General features: G+C 66.3%; 3 protein-coding genes across 4 annotated transcripts; all 3 read left to right on the forward strand.

Annotated features, from left to right (window-relative positions):
* Positions 1–1714: 1714 nt before the first annotated feature.
* PURB (purine rich element binding protein B) lies at positions 1715–2801 on the forward strand. Its single transcript, XM_052673707.1, has one exon. The coding sequence runs from the start codon at positions 1715–1717 to the stop codon at positions 2753–2755; it is 1041 nt and encodes a 346-aa protein (XP_052529667.1). The 3' UTR covers positions 2756–2801.
* Positions 2802–8922: 6121 nt separating this feature from the next.
* Positions 8923–15602, forward strand: LOC128076275 (histone H2A.V). Of its 2 annotated transcripts, none has more exons than XM_052673713.1 (5): positions 8923–9147; positions 10589–10666; positions 10908–11021; positions 12624–12753; positions 15379–15602. In XM_052673713.1, the coding sequence occupies exons 1-5, from the start codon at positions 9145–9147 to the stop codon at positions 15438–15440; spliced, it is 387 nt and encodes a 128-aa protein (XP_052529673.1). In that variant the 5' UTR covers positions 8923–9144; the 3' UTR covers positions 15441–15602. The 2 variants fall into 2 exon arrangements, with proteins under 2 accessions (XP_052529673.1, XP_052529672.1); XM_052673712.1 differs by lacking the exon at positions 15379–15602 and adding an exon at positions 12844–13013 and having other exon boundaries at positions 12624–12801.
* Positions 15603–18346: 2744 nt separating this feature from the next.
* Positions 18347–22110, forward strand: LOC128076279 (S-adenosylmethionine synthase-like). The gene is made up of 5 exons (XM_052673718.1): positions 18347–18520; positions 19252–19329; positions 19440–19562; positions 21411–21523; positions 21599–22110. Exons 1-5 carry the CDS (start codon positions 18430–18432, stop codon positions 21845–21847), a joined length of 654 nt encoding a protein of 217 aa, XP_052529678.1. The 5' UTR covers positions 18347–18429; the 3' UTR covers positions 21848–22110.
* Positions 22111–22595: the final 485 nt, after the last annotated feature.

Raw genomic sequence — 22595 nt, forward strand, 5'->3', positions numbered from 1 at the left:
GTGCAGTGAGGTGACGGAGCACTGGAACAGGCTGCAGGGAGGTTTGGAGTCTCCTGCTCTGGAGATGTTCAAGACCTGCCTGGATGCCGACCTGTGCGACTGCTGTAGGAACGGCTTTGGCAGGGGGTTGGACTCGATGAGCTCTGGAGCTCCCTTCCAACCCCTACAATTCTGTGATGCTGTGATTCTGTGAAATCCCCCCTGTAAGGGCACAGCGCATCCCTGAGTGCCTCAGGAGACTGAATGAGTCCAAGCCTATGGGCCGGACGGCTGCGTCCCAGGGCTCTGGAGAAGCTGGATGAGGCGGTCGCTGAGCCTCTCTCCATCCTATCTGAGAAGTCGTGGCTGCCAGGTGGGGTCCCGGATGACTGCAGGAAGGCTCAGGTCACTGTTTATAAATGTTTATAAATGTTTTATATTCATTTTCCTACACCTCCGCTTGCAGTCATTCATGCAGCACAAGGGAACAGTTGGTGCGGTGGGAGGAAGGGGTGCCGTTCAGAGGGACCTCGGGAGGCCGGAGGGGTTGAGCTGGGGGAACCTGGGGAGGTTCGGCACTTGGGCCGGAGGAGCCGCAGGTATGAGCACAGAATGGAGCTCCTGGAGAGCAGCCCTGCAGGGACGGAGCCGGGGGTCCTGAGGGATGCAAAGCTGAACGCGAGCCAGCAGTGTGTGATTGCAGCTGGGCACCAAACGGGAGCCTGGGCTCCGTCAGCAGAGGGGGGGCAGCAGGGACAGGAGGCGATCGTCCCCCTCTGCTCTGCTCCTGTGAGGCCCCATCTGCAGCACTGCGTCCAGGGCTGGAGCCCCCAGGACAGGAAGGACGGGGAGCTGCTGGAGAGGGGGCAGAGGAGCCGCAGAGATGAGCAGGGGCTGCAGCACCTCCACCACGAAGACGGGCTGAGGGAGCTGGGCTCGTTCAGCATGGAGAAAAGAAGCTGCGGGGTGACCTCAGTGCAGCCTGCAGTGCCTGAAGGGAGCCTGCGGGCAGGAGGGGAGTCAGCTGTGTGCAAGGGGAGATGGCAGCAGGACGAGGGAAACGGTTTGGATGGAGGGAGGGCAGCTGGAGGTCGGATGTCAGGGGAAGTTGTGTGCAGTGAGAGCGGGGAGGGGCTGAACAGCTGCCAGAGAGGCTGCGATGCCCCGTCCATCCCTGGAGGGGTTGGAGGCCAGGTTGGATGGGGCCCTGGGCAGCCCGGGCTGCTGCTGAATGTGGAGGTTGGTGGCCCTGCGTGCGGCGGGGGGTTGGAGCTCCGCGATCCTCGAGGTCCCTTCCAGCCTTGGCCGTTCTGTCATGCTGTCCTGCTGCCCCGAGCCATAGGGACTGGTGACGTCAAGCTCGCCCGTGACGTCACGAGCTCGCAGGCCGCAGCTCCGGACGCGGCCAATGGGAGCGGCGGACGGGCGTGATTGACGGCGGGGGCGGGCACTGCGCGGCGTCGCCGCCAACCGAAGGGGCGTGGCCTGGTGCGAGGGGGCGTGGTCGGGCGGGAGGGGGCGTGGCCGGGCGGGGACCGCAGAGGGCGCGCGGGGACGCGGCGGGCGGAGCCTCTCCCCGCCCACGTGACCTCGCGGGGGAGCCGCGCGCGGCGGCGCGGAGTGCGGCGGTGACGTCACCTCTTGTCGCAGAGGGGCGGGGCGGGGCGCGGGGCCGCGCGCCGGAAGCGGGGCGGCGCGCGCGGAAGGGCCGGCGCGGGGCGGGCGGGCGGACAAGATGGCGGACGGGGACAGCGGCAGCGAGCGCGGCGGCAGCGGCAGCGGCAGCGGGGGGGGCGGCGGCGGAGGCGGCGGCTTCGCGGCTCCCCGAGGCGGCGGCGGCGGAGGCGGCGGCGGCGGAGGCGGCGGGCCGGGCGCCGGGGCGGGCCCCGAGCAGGAGACGCAGGAGCTGGCGTCGAAGCGGCTGGACATCCAGAACAAGCGCTTCTACCTGGACGTGAAGCAGAACGCCAAGGGCCGCTTCCTGAAGATCGCCGAGGTGGGCGCCGGCGGGTCCAAGAGCCGCCTGACGCTGTCCATGGCCGTGGCGGCGGAGTTCCGCGACTACCTGGGCGACTTCATCGAGCACTACGCGCAGCTGGGGCCGTCCAGCCCCGAGCAGCTGGCGCAGGCCGCGGGGCCCGGCGGCGACGAGGGCGGGTCGGGGCCGCGCCGCGCTCTGAAGAGCGAATTCCTGGTGCGGGAGAACCGCAAGTATTACCTGGACCTGAAGGAGAACCAGCGCGGCCGCTTCCTGCGCATCCGGCAGACCGTCAACCGCGGGCCCGGCGGCCCGGGAGGTTTCCCCGGCGGCCCCCCGGGGCTGCAGAGCGGGCAGACCATCGCCCTGCCGGCCCAGGGCCTGATCGAGTTCCGCGACGCGCTGGCGAAGCTGATCGACGATTACGGAGGGGAGGAGGACGAGCTGGGCGGCCCCGGAGGCGGCGGGCCGGGCGGGGGGGGCCTCTACGGGGAGCTGCCCGAGGGCACCTCCATCACCGTGGACTCCAAGCGCTTCTTCTTCGACGTGGGCTGCAATAAGTACGGCGTCTTCCTGCGGGTGAGCGAGGTGAAGCCGTCCTACCGCAACGCCATCACCGTCCCTTACAAAGCCTGGGCCAAGTTCGGCGGGGCGTTCTGCCGCTACGCCGACGAGATGCGCGACATCCAGGAGCGCCAGCGGGACAAGCTGTACGACCGCCGCGCGGGGCCGCCCGGACCGGGCAGCGGCAGCGGCGCCGGCGACGATTCGGACGGCGACGACGTGGACGACGACTGAGCCCCCCCCGATCCCCCCCCATCCATCCATTCATCCATCCGTCTGCCCCGGCCCCCCCCCCTCTCCCACCCCGCCCGGAGCCCCCCTTCCCCCCCCCCCCCCTCCTTCCTTTCCCTTCCCTTCCTCGGGAGAAGGGGAGCCCCAAACCCCGGACGCGGTTGGAGCGCCCGGCCCCGCCGCAGCCCCGCGCCTCTCCTCCCATCGGGCACGGAGCGCCCGCGGCCCTCAGCCCGCTTCCCAACGAGGACGACGCGCTCCTCGGGGCCGCCCGGCTCCCCTCCCCTCCCTTCCCGTCCCTCTATCCGTGCCGCTCCGCCCCACCAGCATCCCGGCGTCCGCACCGGAGCCCACGGCCGCGAGAGGCGATGCGATGTGACGCAGGGCTTCGTCTCTGGACCAACGTCCATTGTCTCTTTTTATTTCCCTTTTGAATCCCCCCCCCCAGCTCCGTTCCGCAGAATTGTTTTCCGGGATGCAAAACTCCAGGCGCCCGACCCGGACCCCGTAAGCAAACAAGCAGGTGGGAAGCCGGCAGCTCTGTGAGCAGTAAGGAACGCTCTCGTTTGGCTTCGGGTCTCATTTTTTTCCTCTTCTTTTTTCTTTTTTTGGCTTTTTCCCCCTTTTTCTTTTGACCACGGGGGTCGCAGGGCCGAGCAGCAGGAAGGCGGCGGCACGAAGCACACGGCCTCAGGTGCACAAATCCCAGCCCGTCCTCCTCTTCTTCCTCCTCCTCTTCCTCCTCCGAGCGCGGGTTTTTAACACGAACTCAATGCATCTCCTCAGTACCTCAATGCGTGGTGGCTGTGGGAGCTGTGAGCCCCGCCACATTTCCCCTGGTTTTTTGTTTTTTTGTTGTTTTGTTTTTAAATTTTTAATTATTCTTAATGACCACCTCGGCGCTCCGCCAGCTCGGCTCCTGCGCCGCGCAGCACGGCGGGGCCTCCCGGCGCTCTCCTCTCTTATTAAATGGATTTTCACTCTCTTTGGTCTTTTTTTCTCTCCGGTTTTGAAGCAATCTGCTCAGTCCCGCCCTGCAGAGCGGTGTTTTTTAAGCCACGCCGTCCTCCTGCCTTTGAACTGAATGGGAGCCCGCTGTTCATTCCAAAGTTCCAGCTGTTGCTGTGTGACGCCTCCCAGGCTCTCGTAGGACCGTCGTCGCTCCGGTTCCGTCGCCCCGCGCCCGCCCTCTCATTTCAGCTGCCTTTTAATTTATTGGCTCCATCCCCTCCCGGCCGCCCGTATTTATTGGCAGCAGTGAGGCGCCGCCGGCGCTCATCCAGCAGGGCCGCCCCCAGCCGCCCTCCGTCGCCCCTTTGTAAGGGAATTTTTAACCGGAACTTCTCTTCCTCCTGGCTGTTTTTAACTCTCCTCCATCGCACCGGGACTCCGTTTCCAGGCCCTGTGGGAGCAGCAGCCCCCGTGTGTCGGCGCGGCGCCGTTCTGTACTGTAACTCGTCCCGTAAGGCAGCTGTCGGTGATGTCCTGCTGTGTGAGCAGCGCCGCCGCCCCTCGCTTCGGTGCTGACGGACTTTCTGCTGCTGGGAGCCACGCCGGTCCTTGCTCCGCTCGGGCGGTCCCTCTCCTTTTGCAGAGGGTTATATATATATATATATATATATATATAAAATATATATATATTCTTCTTGGTTTTTTTCTCCTTTTTTTGTTGTTGTTTTTGGCTGAGATCGCCTGGCCTTCCTCAGCTCCGCGGTGGCGCCGCGTGGGAACCGCGTGGAAAAGGGAGGAGGCAAAACATCGCAGGCCAAAACATGAAACCACAACAAAACCCACAGCAAAAGGCCCCGCATCGGCCCCACATCAGCCCCACATCAGCCCTGCATCGGCCCCACATCTCCCACCCGGCGCCACGGGCGGCTCCAGCCACCGGCATCCGAGAGCCGCGTCTGCATGCGGAAACCTGCGGCTCCATCCGAGCTTCCGGCACGCGGTGAGGAGAGCAGAGCGCGTCGGGGGAAGGAATCGCAGCAGCAAAGAGAGAAGCGGCGCCCAGCTGCGGCAGCAGAGGCCGAGCGGAGGCCCGGCTGCACCCTGGGTGCCTCAGCGCCCCGTGCCGATGGCAGCCGGCGCAGCGCTGCAGGCAGAGCCGGGCTCCGCGCGGCGGTTCGGCCGTTCCTTCTGTGTCTGCACACACGGCCCCGCATGTGTGTATAGATATGAGGTGGTTGTTTGGCTTGGTTGGTTTTTGGTTTTTGGTTTTTGGTTTCTTTTTTCGGTGGCTTGGATTCTGTAGGAGACGGGCGAAAGGCTTTTAGCCGGAAGGGGAACCCCGGGTTTGTGGAGCTTCCAGATTTCTGTCGCCCCCAGAAGGGACGTTTGGAGAGCGCGACTCTATCAAAGCATCTGCTGTACAAACGGAAATGTAAATCTTGTATAGCGCCCCAAAACTCCGTGTAAATAAAGAGCCCAGACGGCCGGGCCGCCCGCCCGCGTGGATCAGCCCGAGAATCAAATCCACGGCTCCGTCGACATCAAAACCGCTTCGATTTCCCCGCTCCCTCCCAAGAGAAAACGGAAAACGCTGCGTTTCGGCCCCGCGTCTCCCGGCCGCCGCGGGGTGACGGCGCAGGACGGCCGCACAGCGTCCTTCGTACGGAGCTGCCCTCGCACGCGGCTCCCATCGCACGCGGCTCCCATCGTAGCGGAGCAGCGCCGCCCGCAGACGCTCCGCTCCCCCGGCTGCTCCGCTCCGCGCCGAGGGGCGGCTTCTCCTCGCCTCGCCGGCTTCTCTTTTAAAATAGAAGATAAAAACAAAAAAATAGAAAAAAAAAAAAAGTTGAAAGAAAGAAAGAAAAGAAAAGAAAAGAAAAAGCACCGCGAAGCGAATGGTGACGGTACGCGGGGCGGCGCGGCGGCCGTCTCTCAGCAGATATTTGCCGCGGATGCAGGAGGTGGCCGCTGGAACGGCGGCTCCGTGCCGGGAGGTTTTGGGGACGGCCGCGCGTCCCCCCGGGGCTGCGGCACCGCGCTGCTGCCGGCTCTGCGCCCGCCGCGTGGGAAGGCGCTCGGCCCGTCGTGCGAGGAGGCGACGGGCGCGGCTGGAGGCCGACGAGACGGGCGGAGGGCGGAGGAGGAGCCGCGACGGCGGAACAGCGAGCGAGGAGAGCCGGGCGCGGCCGCGCGATATCTGCTGAGAGAGCGACCCGCCGCTCCCACCCCCACCTCCCACCTCCCCCCCCGAGAACCTTGACGAAAGGAGAAGAAAAAAAAAAAGAAAAAAAAAGAAAAAAAAAAAAGTTTTATTCCTCTTATTTTTGTAACGAAAGAAAGAAAAAAAAACTAAAAGCAAACCGTGCACTTTACGCGGCCCAGCGGGGGCTGCCGGGGCTCCCGGCTCCTCTCCCACGGCGGCGGGGCCGATTCTCATTCCCTTCCTCTGCGGCCGGCGGGGCGGCTTCGGGAGCGCCGGGGAAAGCCGGAGTTTGCCGAAGGCAGGGCTGGATTTACCACTAGCGAAAGATGACGCCCGACGTGACGAACTCCTCATGCTAGCGAGCACTCCTTACCGTAGCAGATTTTTGCAAATGGAGTTTTACAGTCTATATTTAAAGAATTGTATGTTTGTAACAAATAAAAAAAAAAAAGTATGCGGAAAAGTGAATGAAAAAAAAAAAACACAAAAAAAAACCAACCCAGACGGTCGCCTGGCCTCGCTCTGTTATGGGGGGTTCGGGGGGTCGGGGCTCAGCGATGCGGGCGGGGAGCGGCACCGGGGGGCGGCGCAGCCCTGCGGGGCCTCCAGGGCGGGGAGGGCGGGCGGGGGGAGAGAAGGGAAGGGAGAGAAGGAAGGGAGAGAAGGGGGATGGAAGGAAGGAGGGGGGAGCAGAATCGCGAGGGGCTGCGGGCACGTGCGCGCGCTCGGTGACGCATGCGCGGCAGCGCGGCCGCATTCAGGCTGCGGCTCCCCGCGGGCGCGCGGGCTCATCTGAGGACACGGACGGCAGCCGCCTGCGCACTGCGCGCTGCCGCCCGGCCCCGCCTCGGCCGCCGCCGCACGAAGCCCCGGGGCTCCGAGACCTCGCGTGACCCCGCGGCCGGAGCCCAGCCGACAGCGCGGGGGGTGCGGGGCTCCGGGACGGCCGAGGGGCCGCGGGATGGGGGGCGGATGGGGGGCTGCCCGCGTCTCCTCCGTGTCGCAGGTGGCGGCTGTGGGGCTGCGGTTCCCCCCCTGCGCTCGGTGCCGGGGTGCCGAGCGGCTCCCCTCGCAGCTCCCCGTACCTCAGCCGTGCCCCGAATGGCAGCTGTGGGGCTGGCGGCAGGTGTGGGGCTGCGGCTCAGGGCTCGGTGCTGGGGGGGCTGCCCTCGTTCCCGGCGCTCCCTGTACCTCATCCACGGCCCGTGGGGCAGCTGTGGGGCTGCAGGCGGGCAGCAGCTGTGGGCTGGGGTGGGGGCTGCAGTTCCTCCCATGCGCTCAGACTCAGTGGTGGGGCACTGGGGGGGCTCCCCTCCTTCTCCTCATCCGTGTCCTGTGGGGCAGCTGTGGGGCTGCAGGCAGGCGGCAGCTGAGGGCAGCTGTGGGGCTGCAGCCCCCCTTCTGTTGTGTTCAGGGGCTCAGTGCAGGGGGGCACTGGGGGGGGGCTCCCTTCTGCCCAGTGCTCTGTACCTCATCCGTGTCCTGTGGGGCAGCTGTGGGGCTGCAGGCAGGCGGCAGCTGCAGGTTTTGGGGCAGGTGTGGGGCTGCAGCCCCTCTGGTGCAATCAGGGGCTCAGAGCTGGGGGCACCGAGGGGGCTCCCCTCCTTCTGCTCAGTGCTCCGTAGCTCACCCACCAACCTGTGGGGCTGTAAGGAGGCAGCAGGTGTGGGGCTGCAGCTCAGGGCTTGGTGCTGGGGGCACTGAGGGGGCTCCCCTACTGTTCCTCGGTGCTCCCCATATCTCATCCACACCCTGTGGGGCTTCAACCTCCTCCCCCCCCCCCCCCCCACGCACTCAGATTCAGTGCTGGGGGGCAGTGAGGGGGGGCTCCGTCCTTCTCTTAAGCGTTCTGTACCTCATCCATGCCCTGTGGGGCTGCAGGCAGGCAGCAGTTGTGCGTTGGGGGGCAGCTGCGGGGCTGCAGCCCCCTGCTGCGCTCAGGGGCTCACTGCTGGGGTGCACTAAGGGGGCTCCCCTCTGCTCAGTGCTCTGTACATCACCCACGTCCCATGCGACAGCTGTAGGGCTGCAGGCAGGCAGCAGCTGCAGGCTTTGGGGCAGCTGTGGGTCTGCAGCCGCTCTGGTGCAATCAGGGTCTCAGTGCTGGGGGCACCGAGGGGGCTCCCCTCCTTCTGCTCAGAGCTCCCCATACTTCATCCATGCCCCACGTGGCAGCTATGGCGCCGTAAGCAGGCAGCAGGTGTGGGGCTGCAGTTCAGGGGCTCGGTGCTGGGGGGCAACTGGGAGCCATCGCCTCCATGCCCCGTATGGCAACTGTGCGGCAGGAGGCAGGCAGGCAGCAGCTGCAGGTTTTGGGACAGGTGGGGGCTGCGGTTCCCCCCATGCACTCAGACTCGGTGCTGGGGGGCACTGAGGGGGCTCCCCTCCTTCTCCTCAGCGTTCTGTACCTCATCCAGGTCCCCCATGGCAGCTGTGGGGCTGCAGTCCCTCTGGTCAATCAGCGTGGGGGGCTCCCCTCCTCCTGCTCAGCGCTCCATACCTCACCCGCCATGCTGGGGCTGTAAGCAGGCAGCAGGTGCGGTTCTGCAGCTCAGGGGCTCGCTGCTGGGAGGCTCGCGTTCTCAGCGCTCCACCGTCCTGAGGGGCAGCTGCGGGGCTGCAGCCCCCTGGTGGGCACAGAGGCTCAGTGCTGGGTGGACCGGGTCACTGTGGGGCTCTTTCTTCTCAGCGCTCCGCTCCTCATCCCGTCCCCGGAGGGAATTCCCCTCACGGCCCCTCCTCACAGAGGCGGAGAAGCAACGGACGGACAGCCGTCCCCCCCCCTCCCCCCCCCAACTTCTCTTCACAAACAAACAACACGCCGGGCGGGGCGAGAGAATGGGCGGGAAAGCTATTCCTCTTTCTATTGGTTCACTTGTCCGTCCATCTTCTCTGCCCCGCCTCTCTCCGCGCGGTCGGCTCTTTCTATTGATTCGTCCTCACGTCACTCCGCAGGGTCCGCCGGCCACGCCCCCCGCCCCCCCACCCCGCCTTCAGCCTCTGCGTGCCGTGTGCAAAGGAAAAACAGCCGTTAAACGGGCCGCGGGGCGGGGCCAGCGGAGCGGCCAACAAGCCGCGCGGCGATTGGCGGCGGCGGGACGTTCAAATCAGTACGGGGCGCTCCGATTGGCCCGGGGTCGCCGCGGCAGGCCGGGCTCCCTCCTCGCGCTCGGACGGGTATTGTCTGACGGCTCCTGAGGCGGTTCGAGCGGCGGAGTCGGGGACCGGCGGCGGCACCATGGTGAGGAGCGGGGCCGGGGGGCGAGGAGACGGCCTGAGGGGGAGCGAGGAGCGGGGCTGGGGGCGAGGACTGAAGGGCGCGGGGCCCGAACCGTGCGGGCGTTGCGCTGCGTGTGGGCGGGAAGGCCCGAGGGGGAGAGGAGAAACGTCAGCGCTGGGGACGGACGGCGGGCAGAGCGGCCGCGGGACGGCGGTTGGAAGAGGCCTGCAGGGGCAGCTCGTCCCGACGCTCTGACCTCGGCGGGGGCCTCAATTCGGGCCCGGATGCTTCCAGGGAGGGGAGAAGGGCAGAGCGGCCGGAACGGCCCGGCCTGCTGCGCTTGGCGCTGCCAGAGCGGCTGCGGCTCCTGCCCCGCATCGCGCTGCCCGGCCCTTCCCTGCATCCGCAGCCTGGATTTCCGCCCTGCGCCCCCTCTGCCCGTTCCCTGTCTTCCTGCCCCGTGCCAGGAGCGCGGTGCCCAACGCAGCCCGCCCCGATGCTTCCCACCGCGCTCACATCCCTATGGAGTCTCACGAAGCCTCATTTCGGCACCAAAGCGCCGCTGCTCCAAGGGCTGTCAGCCCCACGCTGTGCTGCGCCGCTCCTGAACTCAGCGCTTTCCCGTCGCAGCTTTGCTGGAGGGGTTTTTGTTCGCTCTTTGGGCTTCGGGGCGCTGCGCAGGGACGCGGGTTTTGTGCAACAAAGCGCTGCGGGGAGGCGGCTCGGCGCTGTAGGGGTAACGCGCTCCGGTAGGGGTTGTGTGGAGCCCTGAGTGACGGCGCGGGGCGGTCGTGCTCACGGCATCACGGGACGCCCTGCGTTGCACAGGAGCCTCAGTTCGGGCCCGGATGCTTCCAGGGAGGAGAGAAGGGCAGAGCGGCCGCAACGGCTCGGCCTGCTGCGCTTGGCGCTGCCAGAGCGGCTGCGGCTCCTGCCCCGCACGGCGGCCATCAGTTCCAGCCCCGCTGTGCGCGGCTCCCGACCAGCAGCCCGGAGCCGCATCCAGCCTGGCCTCGAACGCCTGCAGGGCCGGGGCGTCCGCAGCCTCGTTGGGCAGCCTGTGCCACCGCCTCGCCGCCCTCTGGCTGCAAAGCTTCCAACCTCAACCTCCCCGGTCTCACTTGAACGCCGCTCCCCTCGTCCCGTCGCCGTCCGCCCGCACAAACGGTCAAACCGGGCCCGCTGTTGGGTGCCGAACGCCGCGCTGCGCTCGCCCCGCAGCCTTCCGTTCCGCGAGCGGAACGAGCCCGGCTCCCTCGGCCTTCACACCCCGGAGTTCGGCCCTCTGCCGCTTCGGCCGCCGCTCCCTGAGGAGCCGCTCTGCCCCCGGCCGCCGCTCCGCAGCCCCGCGTCCCCCCTCTCCCAAAGCCGCCCGCGGCGCTCCGTTCCCCCCCGGCGGCGCCGCACGGCCGAGGAGCGCAGAGCCCCGGGCGCCGCGCTGACCGCGCTCTCCGTCCCGCAGGCAGGTGGGAAGGCCGGGAAGGACAGCGGGAAGGCCAAGGCGAAGGCGGTGTCTCGCTCGCAGAGAGCCGGATTGCAGGTAACGAGCGGCGGCCGCGGCGCTGCCATCCGTGCCGGGCTCAGTGCTGTAAGCGCCGCTCCGCCGCTGCCACGGCGCCCCGCCACGCCTTTTCCCCCGCTCCAAGGTGAAGTTCCCTGCCCTGCCTCCTCCGCCGCTCGCCCTCAGGCCGTGCCCGCAGGGCGGGGCGGGGCCGGATGCTCCCGACGCGCGGCCCCCGGCCGCCGCCCGCCCCGCTCAGCCGCCTCTCCCCCCGTTGCAGTTCCCCGTGGGCCGCATCCATCGGCACCTGAAGACTCGCACCACCAGCCACGGGCGGGTCGGCGCCACCGCCGCCGTGTACAGCGCCGCCATCCTCGAGTACCTGACGGCTGAGGTGGGTGCGGGGGGCTGGGGGGGCGGCCGGGCTGCGCTGTGCTGCACTGTGCTGTGCATTGCTGTGCATTGCTGTGCATTGCAGTGCTGTGCAGTGCTGTGCAGTGCTGTGCAGTGCTGTGCAGTGCTGTGCATTGCTGCGCTGGGCTGCACTGTGCTGCACTGTGCTGTGCATTGCTGTGCATTGCTGTGCATTGCTGTGCAGTGCTGTGCAGTGCTGTGCAGTGCTGCGCATTGCTGTGCATTGCTGTGCATTGCTGTGCATTGCTGTGCATTGCTGTGCGGTGCTGCGCTGTGCTGTGCATTGCTGCGCTGGGCTGCGCTGCTGCCCGCGGCTCTGCAGCACGGCTGAGGGATCTGAGTGCTGCTGGAAGGCTGTGAGCGTTGGTTCCGTGGGGCAGGGCTGTGGGGCGATGCTGTGAGGTTCTGCTATGGGGTGATGCTGTGACACGGAGCTGTGGGGCAGCGTTTTGGGGTTCTGCTGTGGGGCAGCACTGTGGGATGGTGCCGTGGAGGAGTGCTTTGGGATGGTGCTGTGGGGTGATGCTGTGGGGCAGTGCTTTAGGATTCTGCTATGGGGCGTTGCTTTGGGATGGTGCTGTGGGGCAGAGCTATGGGGCAGTGCTTCGGGGTTGTGCTATGGGGTGATGCTGTGGGGCAGTGTTTTGATGTGGGGCAGCAGTGTGGGGTTACACCCTAAGATGACACTACAGTGTGATGCTGTGGGGTGACAGTGTGATGTGATTCCATGGGGCAACGATACGGAGCAGCACTGTGGGGTGACGCTACAGGGTGGTGGCAAAGGGCAGCGCTATGGGGTGGCACTAAATGGTGACTATGGGGCGATGCTGTGACACAGAGCTATGGGGCAGCACTATGGGGCGATGCTGTGATGCAGTGCTATGGGGTGATGCTGTGATGCAGAGCTATGGGGCAGCACTATGGGGCAATGCTGTGACACAGAGCTATGGGGCAGTGCTATGGGGCAATGCTGTGACACAGAGCTATGGGGCAGCGCTATGGGGCGATGCTGTGACACAGCGCTATGGGGCAGCGCTATGGGGCGATGCTGTGACACAGCACTATGGGGCAGCACTATGGGGCGATGCTGTGACACAGCACTATGGGGCAGCACTATGGGGCGATGCTGTGACACAGAGCTATGGGGCAGTGCTATGGGGCAATGCTGTGACACAGAGCTATGGGGCAGCACTATGGGGCGATGCTGTGATGCAGTGCTATGGGGTGATGCTGTGATGCAGAGCTATGGGGCAGCACTATGGGGCAATGCTGTGACACAGAGCTATGGGGCAGCGCTATGGGGCGATGCTGTGACACAGCACTATGGGGCAGCACTATGGGGCGATGCTGTGACACAGCGCTATGGGGCAGCGCTATGGGGCGATGCTGTGACACAGAGCTATGGGGCAATGCTGTGACACAGCGCTATGGGGCAATGCTGTGACACAGCACTATGGGGCAGCACTATGGGGCGATGCTGTGACACAGCGCTATGGGGCAGCGCTATGGGGCGATGCTGTGGGGCAGCAGCTGGGCTGAGCACAGCGTTCCCAACGCGCAGCCCCCCGCCGTTCCCCCGCAGGTCCTGGAGCTGGCAGGCAACGCCTCCAAGGACCTCAAAGTGAAGCGCATCACCCCCCGCCATTTGCAGCTGGCGATCCGAGGGGACGAAGAGTTGGATTCCCTCATCAAAGCCACCATCGCGGGGGGAGGTAGGTGGCACCGGGGGGCACCCAGTGCACGCGGCAGCACCCATAGGGGCACCCAGTGGCACCCCATGATGCCCATGGGATCACCTGTAGGCACCCAGTGGCACCCCATGACGCCCCAGTGGTACCCGTAGGAGCACCCAGTGGCACATAACAACCCCCGTAGGGTCACCCATTGACACCCCAGGGCCACCCGATGGCACCCCATGACATCCCAGAGGCACCCACAGGGGCATCCATAGAGGCACCCATAGGGTCACCCAGTGGCACCACCCAATGGTGCTGATAGCACCACGGCACCTATAGGATCGCCCATGGGGGTCACCCAGTGGCACCCATAGGGGCATCCGTAGGGGAACCCACAGGGTCACCCAGTGGCACCCAATGACACCCATAGGGGCACCCATGGGATCACCTGTAGGCAACCAGTGGCACCCAGTGGCACCCATAGGGGCACCCATAAGGTCACACAATGACACCCATGGTGTCACTCATGGCACTAATGGCACCCATAGGGTCACACAGTGACACCCATGGAGTCACTGACTGGCAGTAATGGCACCCATAGGGGCACCCATAGGGACACCTACAGGGTTGCACAGTGACACCCATAAGGTCATGCACTGGCACTAATGGCACCCACAGGGACACCCACAGGGTCCCACAATGCACCTATGGTGTCACCCACTAGCAGTAATGGCACCCATAGGGACACCCATAGGGTCGCACAATGACACCCATAGTGTCACCCACTGGCACTAATGGCACCCATAGGGACACCCATAGGGACACCCACAGGGTTGCACAATGACACCCGTAAGGTCATCCACTGGCACTAATGGCACCCACAGGGACACCCATAGGGTCCCACAATGACACCCATGGGGTCACCGACTGGCAGTAATGGCACCCATAGGGGCACCCATAGGGGCACCCATAGGGACACCCATAGGGACACCCATAGAGTCCCACAATGACACCCATGGGGTCACCGACTGGCACCCATAGGGACACCCATGGGGCACCCATAGGGTTGCAGAATGACACCCATGGGGTCACCGACTGGCAGTAATGGCACCCATAGGGGCACCCATAGGGGCACCCATAGGGGCACCCATAGGGGCACCCATAGGGACACCCATAGGGACACCCATAGGGTCCCACAATGACACCCATGGGGTCACCCACTGGCAGTAATGGCACCCATAGGGGCACCCATAGGGACACCCATAGGGTCCCACAATGACACCCATGGGGTCACCGACTGGCACCCATAGGGGCACCCATAGGGGCACCCATAGGGACACCCATAGGGTCCCACAATGACACCCATGGGGTCACCCACTGGCAGTAATGGCACCCATAGGGGCACCCATAGGGACACCCTTAGGGACACCCATAGGGTCCCACAATGACACCCATGGGGTCACCGACTGGCACCCATAGGGGCACCCATAGGGGCACCCATAGGGGCACCCATAGAGTCCCACAATGACACCCATGGGGTCACCGACTGGCAGTAATGGCACCCATAGGGGCACCCATAGGGACACCCATAGGGTCCCACAATGACACCCATGGGGTCACCCACTGGCAGTAATGGCACCCATAGGGGCACCCATAGGGGCACCCATAGGGTCACCCATAGGGTCACCCATGGTGTCACCCATGGGCACTAATGGCACCCACAGGGACACCCATAGGGACACCCATGGGGCACCCACAGGGACACCCGCAGGGGCACCCGCAGGGGCACCCATAGGGGCACCCATAGGGACACCCACAGGGGCACCCACAGGGACACCCACAGGGGCACCCACAGGGGCACCCACAGGGACACCCATAGGGGCGCCCATAGGGACACCCACAGGGGCACCCACAGGGGCACCCACAGGGACACCCATAGGGGCACCCATAGGGGCACCCATAGGGACACCCACAGGGGCACCCATAGGGGCACCCACAGGGACACCCACAGGGGCACCCACAGGGACACCCATAGGGGCACCCACAGGGGCACCCACAGGGGCACCCACAGGGGCACCCATAGGGTCACCCATAGGGTCACCCATAGGGGCACCCACAGGGGCACCCACAGGGGCACCCACAGGGACACCCACAGGGACACCCATAGGGACACCCACAGGGACACCCACAGGGGCACCCACAGGGGCACCCACAGGGGCACCCACAGGGACACCCATGGGACACCCATAGGGTCGCACAGTGACACCCATGGGGTCACCGACTGGCAGTAATGGCACCCATAGGGACACCCACAGGGACACCCATAGGGACACCCATGGGGCACCCACAGGGACACCCACAGGGACACCCACAGGGACACCCATGGGGTCACTGACTGGCAGTAATGGCACCCATAGGGACACCCACAGGGACACCCATGGGGCACCCATAGGATCGCACAATGACACCCACAGGGACGCCCACAGGGGCACCCATAGGGACACCCACAGGGGCACGCACAGGGACACCCACAGGGACACCCACAGGGGCACCCACAGGGACACCCACAGGGTCACCCATAGGGTCGCCCAGTGACAGCCCCGGCTCCCCGTTGGCGCCCTCCGTCCGGCTGCCCCCAGCCTCCCTGCCGTCTCTCCGCAGGCGTCATCCCGCACATCCACAAGTCGCTGATCGGGAAGAAGGGGCAGCAGAAAACCGCGTAGGGACGGCGCTCCGACCCGGCGCCGCTGCGGCGCTGCTGGGATGGGGGAGAAGGGGGGGGAAAGGAGAAACGTTGCGATGGGTTTTGTGTCCCCCCCCCGGGGCCGAGGTTTCAGCCGTGCGTTTTGTACCGAAATGGAGCGGATAAAACATTTTTTACAAAGCGCGTGGCTGTGCTGCGGAACGGAGCCACAGGGAGAGCGGCATCAGCGGGCGGAAAGGTGGGATGGCGAACAGAATGAGAGCCATCGAATCCAGGGTGGAAAAGGCCTCAGAGCTCATTTGAGGCGCTGCTGACGCTCATCCATCACCAGCAGCTCCCACTGAACCACATCCTTCAGCACAACATCGGGTTGCTGTAGGGACACATGGGGACTCCATAGGGACACATAGAATCAGAGCCATCGAATCAAGGGTGGAAAAGGCCTCAGAGCTCCTCCACTCCAACTCCAGGACATGGAACCATAGGATGGTTGGGTTGGAATGGAGCGCAGAGGACATGGAACCATAGGATGGTTGGGTTGGAATGGAGCTCAGAGGACATGGAACCATAGGATGGTTGGGTTGGAATGGAGCTCAGAGGACATGGAAACGTGGGATGGTTGGGTTGGAATGGAGCTCAGAGGACATGGAAACGTGGGATGGTTGGGTTGGAATGGAGCTCAGAGGACATGGAAACGTGGGATGGTTGGGTTGGAATGGAGCTTCTGCTGAAAGGATTTGGAAGTGCGCGTCATCTTTGACACGGAGCCACCGCAGAGTGGTGAACGAAAAGCTGCACCTCACATACAGACAGGGTCTGTAGCAGAATGGTGTGTACAGCTGTGCTGTCATAGAACCATCGAATCAAGGGTGGAAAAGGCCTCAGAGCTCCTCCAGTCCAACCGCTCAGCCGTCACCAGCAGCTCCCACTGAGCCACGTCGCTCAGCACAGCACCCAGCCTTGCCTTCAACACCCCAGGCTCGGTGCCCCCCCCCCTCCCTGTGCCTCCACTGCAGTGCCTGACCTTCCTGACAGTCACACAGCCTCACGGCCAGCCTGAATCTCCCCTGCCGCAGCTTGAAGCCGTTCCCTCTGCTCCCATCACTGATGGCACGAGAGCAGAGGCCGCCCCCCAGCTGCCTGCAGCCTCCCTTCAGCAGCCATAGGGAGCAGTGAGCTCTGCCCTGAGCTCCTCCAGGCTGAACATCCCAGCTCCTTCAGCCTCTCCTCAGCAGCCCTGTGCTCCAGACCTGGGGAGGTTCAGCTCTCGGGCCGGAGGAGCCGCAGGTATGAGCACAGAATGGAGCTCCTGGAGAGCAGCCCTGCAGGGACGGAGCCGGGGGTCCTGAGGGATGCAAAGCTGAACGCGAGCCAGCAGTGTGTGATTGCAGCTGGGCACCAAACGGGAGCCTGGGCTCCGTCAGCAGAGGGGGGGCAGCAGGGACAGGAGGCGATCGTCCCCCTCTGCTCTGCTCCTGTGAGGCCCCATCTGCAGCACTGCGTCCAGGGCTGGAGCCCCCAGGACAGGAAGGACGGGGAGCTGCTGGAGGGGGGTGCAGAGGAGCCGCAGAGATGAGCAGGGGCTGCAGCACCTCCACCACGAAGACGGGCTGAGGGAGCTGGGCTCGTTCAGCATGGAGAAAAGAAGCTGCGGGGTGACCTCAGTGCAGCCTGCAGTGCCTGAAGGGAGCCTGCGGGCAGGAGGGGAGTCAGCTGTGTGCAAGGGGAGATGGCAGCAGGACGAGGGAAACGGTTTGAATGGAGGGAGGGCAGCTGGAGGTCGGATGTCAGGGGAAGTTGTGTGCAGTGAGAGCGGGGAGGGGCTGAACAGCTGCCAGAGAGGCTGCGATGCCCCGTCCATCCCTGGAGGGGTTGGAGGCCAGGTCGGATGGGGCCCTGGGCAGCCCGGGCTGCTGTTGAATGTGGAGGTTGGTGGCCCTGCGTGCGGCGGGGGGTTGGAGCTCCGCGGTCCTCGAGGTCCCTCCCGCCCCGGTTCGCCCCGGTTCCGCCGTCCCGTTGCCGCAGCCCAGGCGCGCAGCGCCGTTTGCTCCGCCCCACAACCGGAGGAGCCCCAAAAGCCCGCGCCTTCCCGCCCAAAATACAAATCGCCGCTTTGGTCACGCCCACTATGTAAATAAGTGGGCGGTGCCTGCGGCTGTAACCGCGCCCCCCGCCGCCTGGCGGCGCGGTTCTGTGCGGCGGTCCGTCCGTGCCGTGAGGGCCGCGCGGTGCCGCACACCCACACGGCCTGCGCTGCGGCTGAGGAGCAGCGCCCCGCAACCCGCCCCGCACCGCCGCGGGACTCGGCCCGCTCACAGCACCTGTGCCCGGCACAAGATGGCGGCCAGAGGCGCCAGGCGAAGCGCACGGCACTGCTCCGCGCCGCCGGCGCGCCACGGGGCCTCGCGCGGCCCGCACAGCCCGGCCTGGAGGCGGCGGACCGGCGGACCACGCGCTCCGTGCGGCGGCGCTGCCCGAAGGCGCACAATGGCGGCGCCGCGCGGCCCCAAGATGGCGGCCCGCGAGAACCCGGCCCCGCCGTGACGGCGCGGCGCACGCGCGGCCCGCTCTCCTCTCAGCGCGTGCGCCTCGCCGCCTCCGCGGGTTTCCGCGCGCCGGGCCGCTCCATGCGGGCGGGGGGGGAGGAGCTCCCGGCGGATCGCCGCTCCCCGTCCGTCCGGCCGCGAGGACGGCGCTCGGCCAGCCGGCCCCGCGCCGTTCCTCACCGCTCCGCCCGCCCGGCGCTCCTCGCGGCTCTCGAGAGACCGGCGGCGGCGCGGGGAGCGCCGGGCGTTACGTAACGCTCCCCCCCCCCCCCCCCCGCCCTCCGCGCGTGGTTCCTTCGCGGCGCGCTCGGCGCACGCCATTGGTCGGGAGCCGCGAGCGGGCGGGGCGACGAGGATATAAATAGGAGCGAGGCGGCCGGCGCCGTTCTTAGTTCGCTGCTTCCCCGCTGCGCGTCGCTGCTCTCCGCGCTCCGCTCCGCCCGCGTCCGCCGCCCCTGCGCCATGAACGGGCAGCTGAACGGCTTCCACGAGGTGTTCATCGAGGAGGGAACGTTCCTCTTCACCTCCGAGTCCGTGGGCGAAGGGCACCCAGGTGCGGGCCCGGCGGGGCGGCCATCGCGCAGGCGCGGCCTCGTCGGAGCGGGGGAGGGGAGGGGCGGGGTGGGTGCGGGGTGGTCGCGCGCGCCGGTTCCCGCGGGTCGCGGAGTTGCGGGGGGGCGGGGGGGGGAGGTGTGACGTCACATGGCGCGCGCGCCGCATTGCGGGCCCCGCAGCGCACGTGGTCACCGCGTGGGGGGGCGCGGGGCGGGGGGGGGGGGGAGCGGGACACGCAGCGCCGTGACATTGCGGGGATCGGGGTGCGGGGCGGCGGGATGGGATCGGAGGGGGGGGGGGCGGGGGTTGGGGGGGCCGTGACTCAGAGCCGTGACTCAGCGGATCCCAGCGCCGCCCCCACCCCTCCCCGCGCCGCTCCCGTTGTCACCGCGCTGCGGGACCCCCTCCTTCCCGCGCCGCCTTCGGCCCTTCCGCATCTCCGTCCCCCGGCGCGGGGAATCGGGGGCGGCACCGTCTCCACCCCCATCCCCATTCCTTCCCCTCCCCCCCCCCCCCCCCCGATGCGCCGACACCGATCCCGCAGCGGGGGGCACCGATGGCCGCGGGGCGAAGGTCCGAACCCACCGCCCCCCCCCCCTCCCCCCGGTGTATCCGGCTCTGCTCCCAAAGGTCGCCGCCAAGGACGGCTGCGGGGGGGCGGGGGGGGACAGAAGGTGCGCGGCTCCGACCCTCGCAGTACAAAAGGCCGCCCGCCGCCCCCCCCCCCAGATAAGATCTGCGATCAGATCAGCGATGCCGTGCTGGACGCCCACCTGCGGCAGGACCCCGACGCCAAAGTGGCCTGCGGTGAGCGGGGGGTCCGGAGCGGCGCAGGAGCTCAGCCTGGAGCTCAGCCTGGAGCTCGGCGCCCCCCCCTCCCTTATTGCAACCCCCCCCCCCGCCTCCCAATCCTGCAGAAACGGTGGCAAAGACGGGGATGATTCTGCTGGCGGGTGAAATCACCTCCCGAGCTGCTGTGGATTATCAGAAGGTGGTGCGGGACACCATCCGGCACATCGGATACGACGACTCCTCCAAAGGTACCGGGGGGCCACAAACACCCCCCCCCAAATCGGCCCTTGGAGCAGCACGGATCCCCCCCAGACCCACCTTGGAGCAGCACAGGACCCCCAACCCCCAAAACAACCCTTGGAGCAGCACAGAACCCCCACCCCCAAAATCGATTGGAGCAATACAGACCCCCCCCCCCCCCCCTTTGAACAGCCCACTGACCCCCAAATCGGCCCTTGGAGCAGCACGGACCCCCCTCAGACCCCACTTGGAGCAGCACAGGACCCCCAACCCCCAAAACAACCCTTGGAGCAGCACAGACCCCCCCCCCACCCCCTCTTTGAGCAGCCCACCGCCCCCCTGACCCCCACATCGGCCCTTGGAGCAGCACAAACCTCCTCCAAACCCCACTTGGAGCAGCGCAGGACCCCAAACTCTGGAATCAACTGTTGGAGCAACACAGACCCCCCCCCCCCTCCACCTCCTCTTTGAGCAGCCCACTGACCCCCAAATCGGCCCTTGGAGCAGCACGGACCCCCCCAGATCCCCCTTGGAGCAGCACAGGACCCTCAACCCCAAAAGCAACCCTTGGAGCAGCACACTGACCACCCCCCCCCCCCCAGACCCAAATCAGCCTTATGAGCAGCACACCGACCCCCCCCAACACCCCCAAATCAGCACAGCCCCCATTCCTACCTCTCAATTCAGCCCTTTGAGCAGCACAGACCCCCCACCCCCACTTTAAGCAGCCCACCGACTCTCCCCCCACCCCCATATCAGCCCTTGGAGCTGCATAGACCCTCCCCAATCCCCCTCTTAGCAGCTCTCACATCCCCCTCCGCCCCCAAATCAGCCCTTGGAGCAGCACGCTGACCCCCCCCCACCCCCACGTTTAGCAGTTCTCAGTTCCCCCCATCCCCGAATCAACTCTTTGTGCAGCCCACCAACCCCCTCCACCCCTCAGTTCAACCCTCTGAGCAGCACAGACCCCCCAACCCCCATTTGGAGCAGCACACCAACCCCCCCACCTCCAAATCAGCCCTTGGAGCAGCACAGACCCCATTCCTACCCCTTCATTCTACTCTTTGAGCAGCACAAACCCACCACCCCCACTTTAAGCAGCACACCGACCCCCCCCACCCCTTGATTTGACCCTCTGAGCAGCACAGACCCCCCCCCCGGCCCCCCCTTGGAGCAGCACACCAACCCCCACACCCCCAAATCAACCCTTGGAGCAGCACAGCCCCCCTTCCCACCCTCCAAATCAGCCCTTGGAGCAGCACATTGACCCCCCCCCACCCCCATTTTGAGCAGCACAGCCCCCCCCCACCTCCCAAATCAGCCCTGTGAGCAGCACAGCCCCCATTCCCACCCCTCACTTCAGCCCTCTGAGCAGCACAGACCCCCCACCTCCCCCCTTGGAGCAGCCCACTGAATTCCCCTCCCCCCCCCCCCCAAATCAGCCCTGTGAGCTGCATAGACCCTCCCCAATCCCGCTTTTAGCAACCCTCAGATCCCCCTCACCCCCAAATCAGCCCTTGGAGCAGCACAGCCCCCCTTCCCACCCTCCAAATCAGCCCTTGGAGCAGCACATTGACCCCCCCCACCCCATTTTGAGCAGCACAGCCCCCCCCCACCTCCCAAATCAGCCCTGTGAGCAGCACAGCCCCCATTCCTACCCCTCAATTCCACCCTGTGAGCAGCACAGAACCCCCCACCCCCACTTTGAGCAGCACACCAACCTGCACACCCCCAGATCAACCCTTGGAGCAGCACAGCCCCCATTCCTACCCCTCACTTCAGCCCTCTGAGCAGCACAGACCCCCCTCCCCTGCCTTGCAGCAGCCCACCGACCCCCACTGCCCTCCCCCCCCCAGGCTTCGACTACAAGACGTGCAACGTGCTGGTTGCCCTGGAGCAGCAATCCCCGGACATCGCTCAGGGCGTCCACCTGGACCGCAGCGAGGAGGACATCGGCGCCGGCGATCAGGTGGGTTCAGCGCCGCGCTGCCGGCCCGCGCCGCGCGCTTCCAAACTCTGCAACGGCCCCTTTTTGCGGCGGCAGGGCCTGATGTTCGGTTACGCCACGGACGAGACGGAGGAGTGCATGCCGCTCACCATCGTGCTGGCGCACAAACTCAACGCCAAGCTGGCCGAGCTGCGCCGCAACGGCAGCCTGCCATGGCTGCGCCCCGACTCCAAGACGCAGGTGGGCTCTGCTGGGGGCGCTGCGGGGCCTTTGGGGGCGCTGCGAGGCCTTTGGGGACACTGCAAGGCCTTTGGGGGCACTGCGAGGCCTTTGGGGGCACTGTGAGGCCTTTGGGGGCACTGCGAGGCCTTTGGGGGCACTGTGAGGCCTTTGGGGGCACTGCGAGGCCTTTGGGGGCGCTGCGGGGCCTTTGGGGACACTGCGAGGCCTTTGGGGGCGCTGCGAGGCCTTTGGGGGCGCTGCGGGGCCTTTGGGGGCGCTGCGAGGCCTTTGGGGGCGCTGCGAGGCCTTTGGGGGCACTGCGAGGCCTTTGGGGGCACTGCAAGGCCTTTGGGGGCGCTGCGGGGCCTTTGGGGGCACTGCGAGGCCTTTGGGGGGCACTGCGAGGCCTTTGGGGACACTGCAAGGCCTTTGGGGGCACTGCGAGGCCTTTGGGGGCGCTGCGGGGCCTATGGGGGCGCTGCGGGGCCTTTGGGGGCGCTGCGGGGCCTTTGGGGGCACTGCGAGGCCTTTGGGGGCGCTGCGAGGCCTTTGGGGGCGCTGCGGGGCCTATGGGGGCGCTGCGGGGCCTTTGGGGACACTGCGGGGCCCTTGGTGGCATCGTGAATCCAGGGGTGTCACTGCTAGGCCCCTCATGCCACTCTTGAGTCCCTGGGTGCCACTGTTGGGCCATTTGATGTCACTTCTGGGGCCCTCAGTGTCGCAGCTGGGCCTCTCATGCCACTCTTGTGTCCCTGGGTGCCACTTCTGGACCATTTGGTGCCACTTCTGGGTCTCTGGGTGCCACTGTTGGGCCCTCGGTGTCACTTCTGAGTTCCTCAGTGTCACTGTTGGGTCCCTGGGTGCCACTCTT

The sequence above is a fragment of the Tympanuchus pallidicinctus genome, unplaced genomic scaffold, assembly GCF_026119805.1.
Source record: "Tympanuchus pallidicinctus isolate F22 unplaced genomic scaffold, pur_lepc_1.0 scaffold137, whole genome shotgun sequence".
Lineage (NCBI taxonomy): Eukaryota > Metazoa > Chordata > Aves > Galliformes > Phasianidae > Tympanuchus > Tympanuchus pallidicinctus.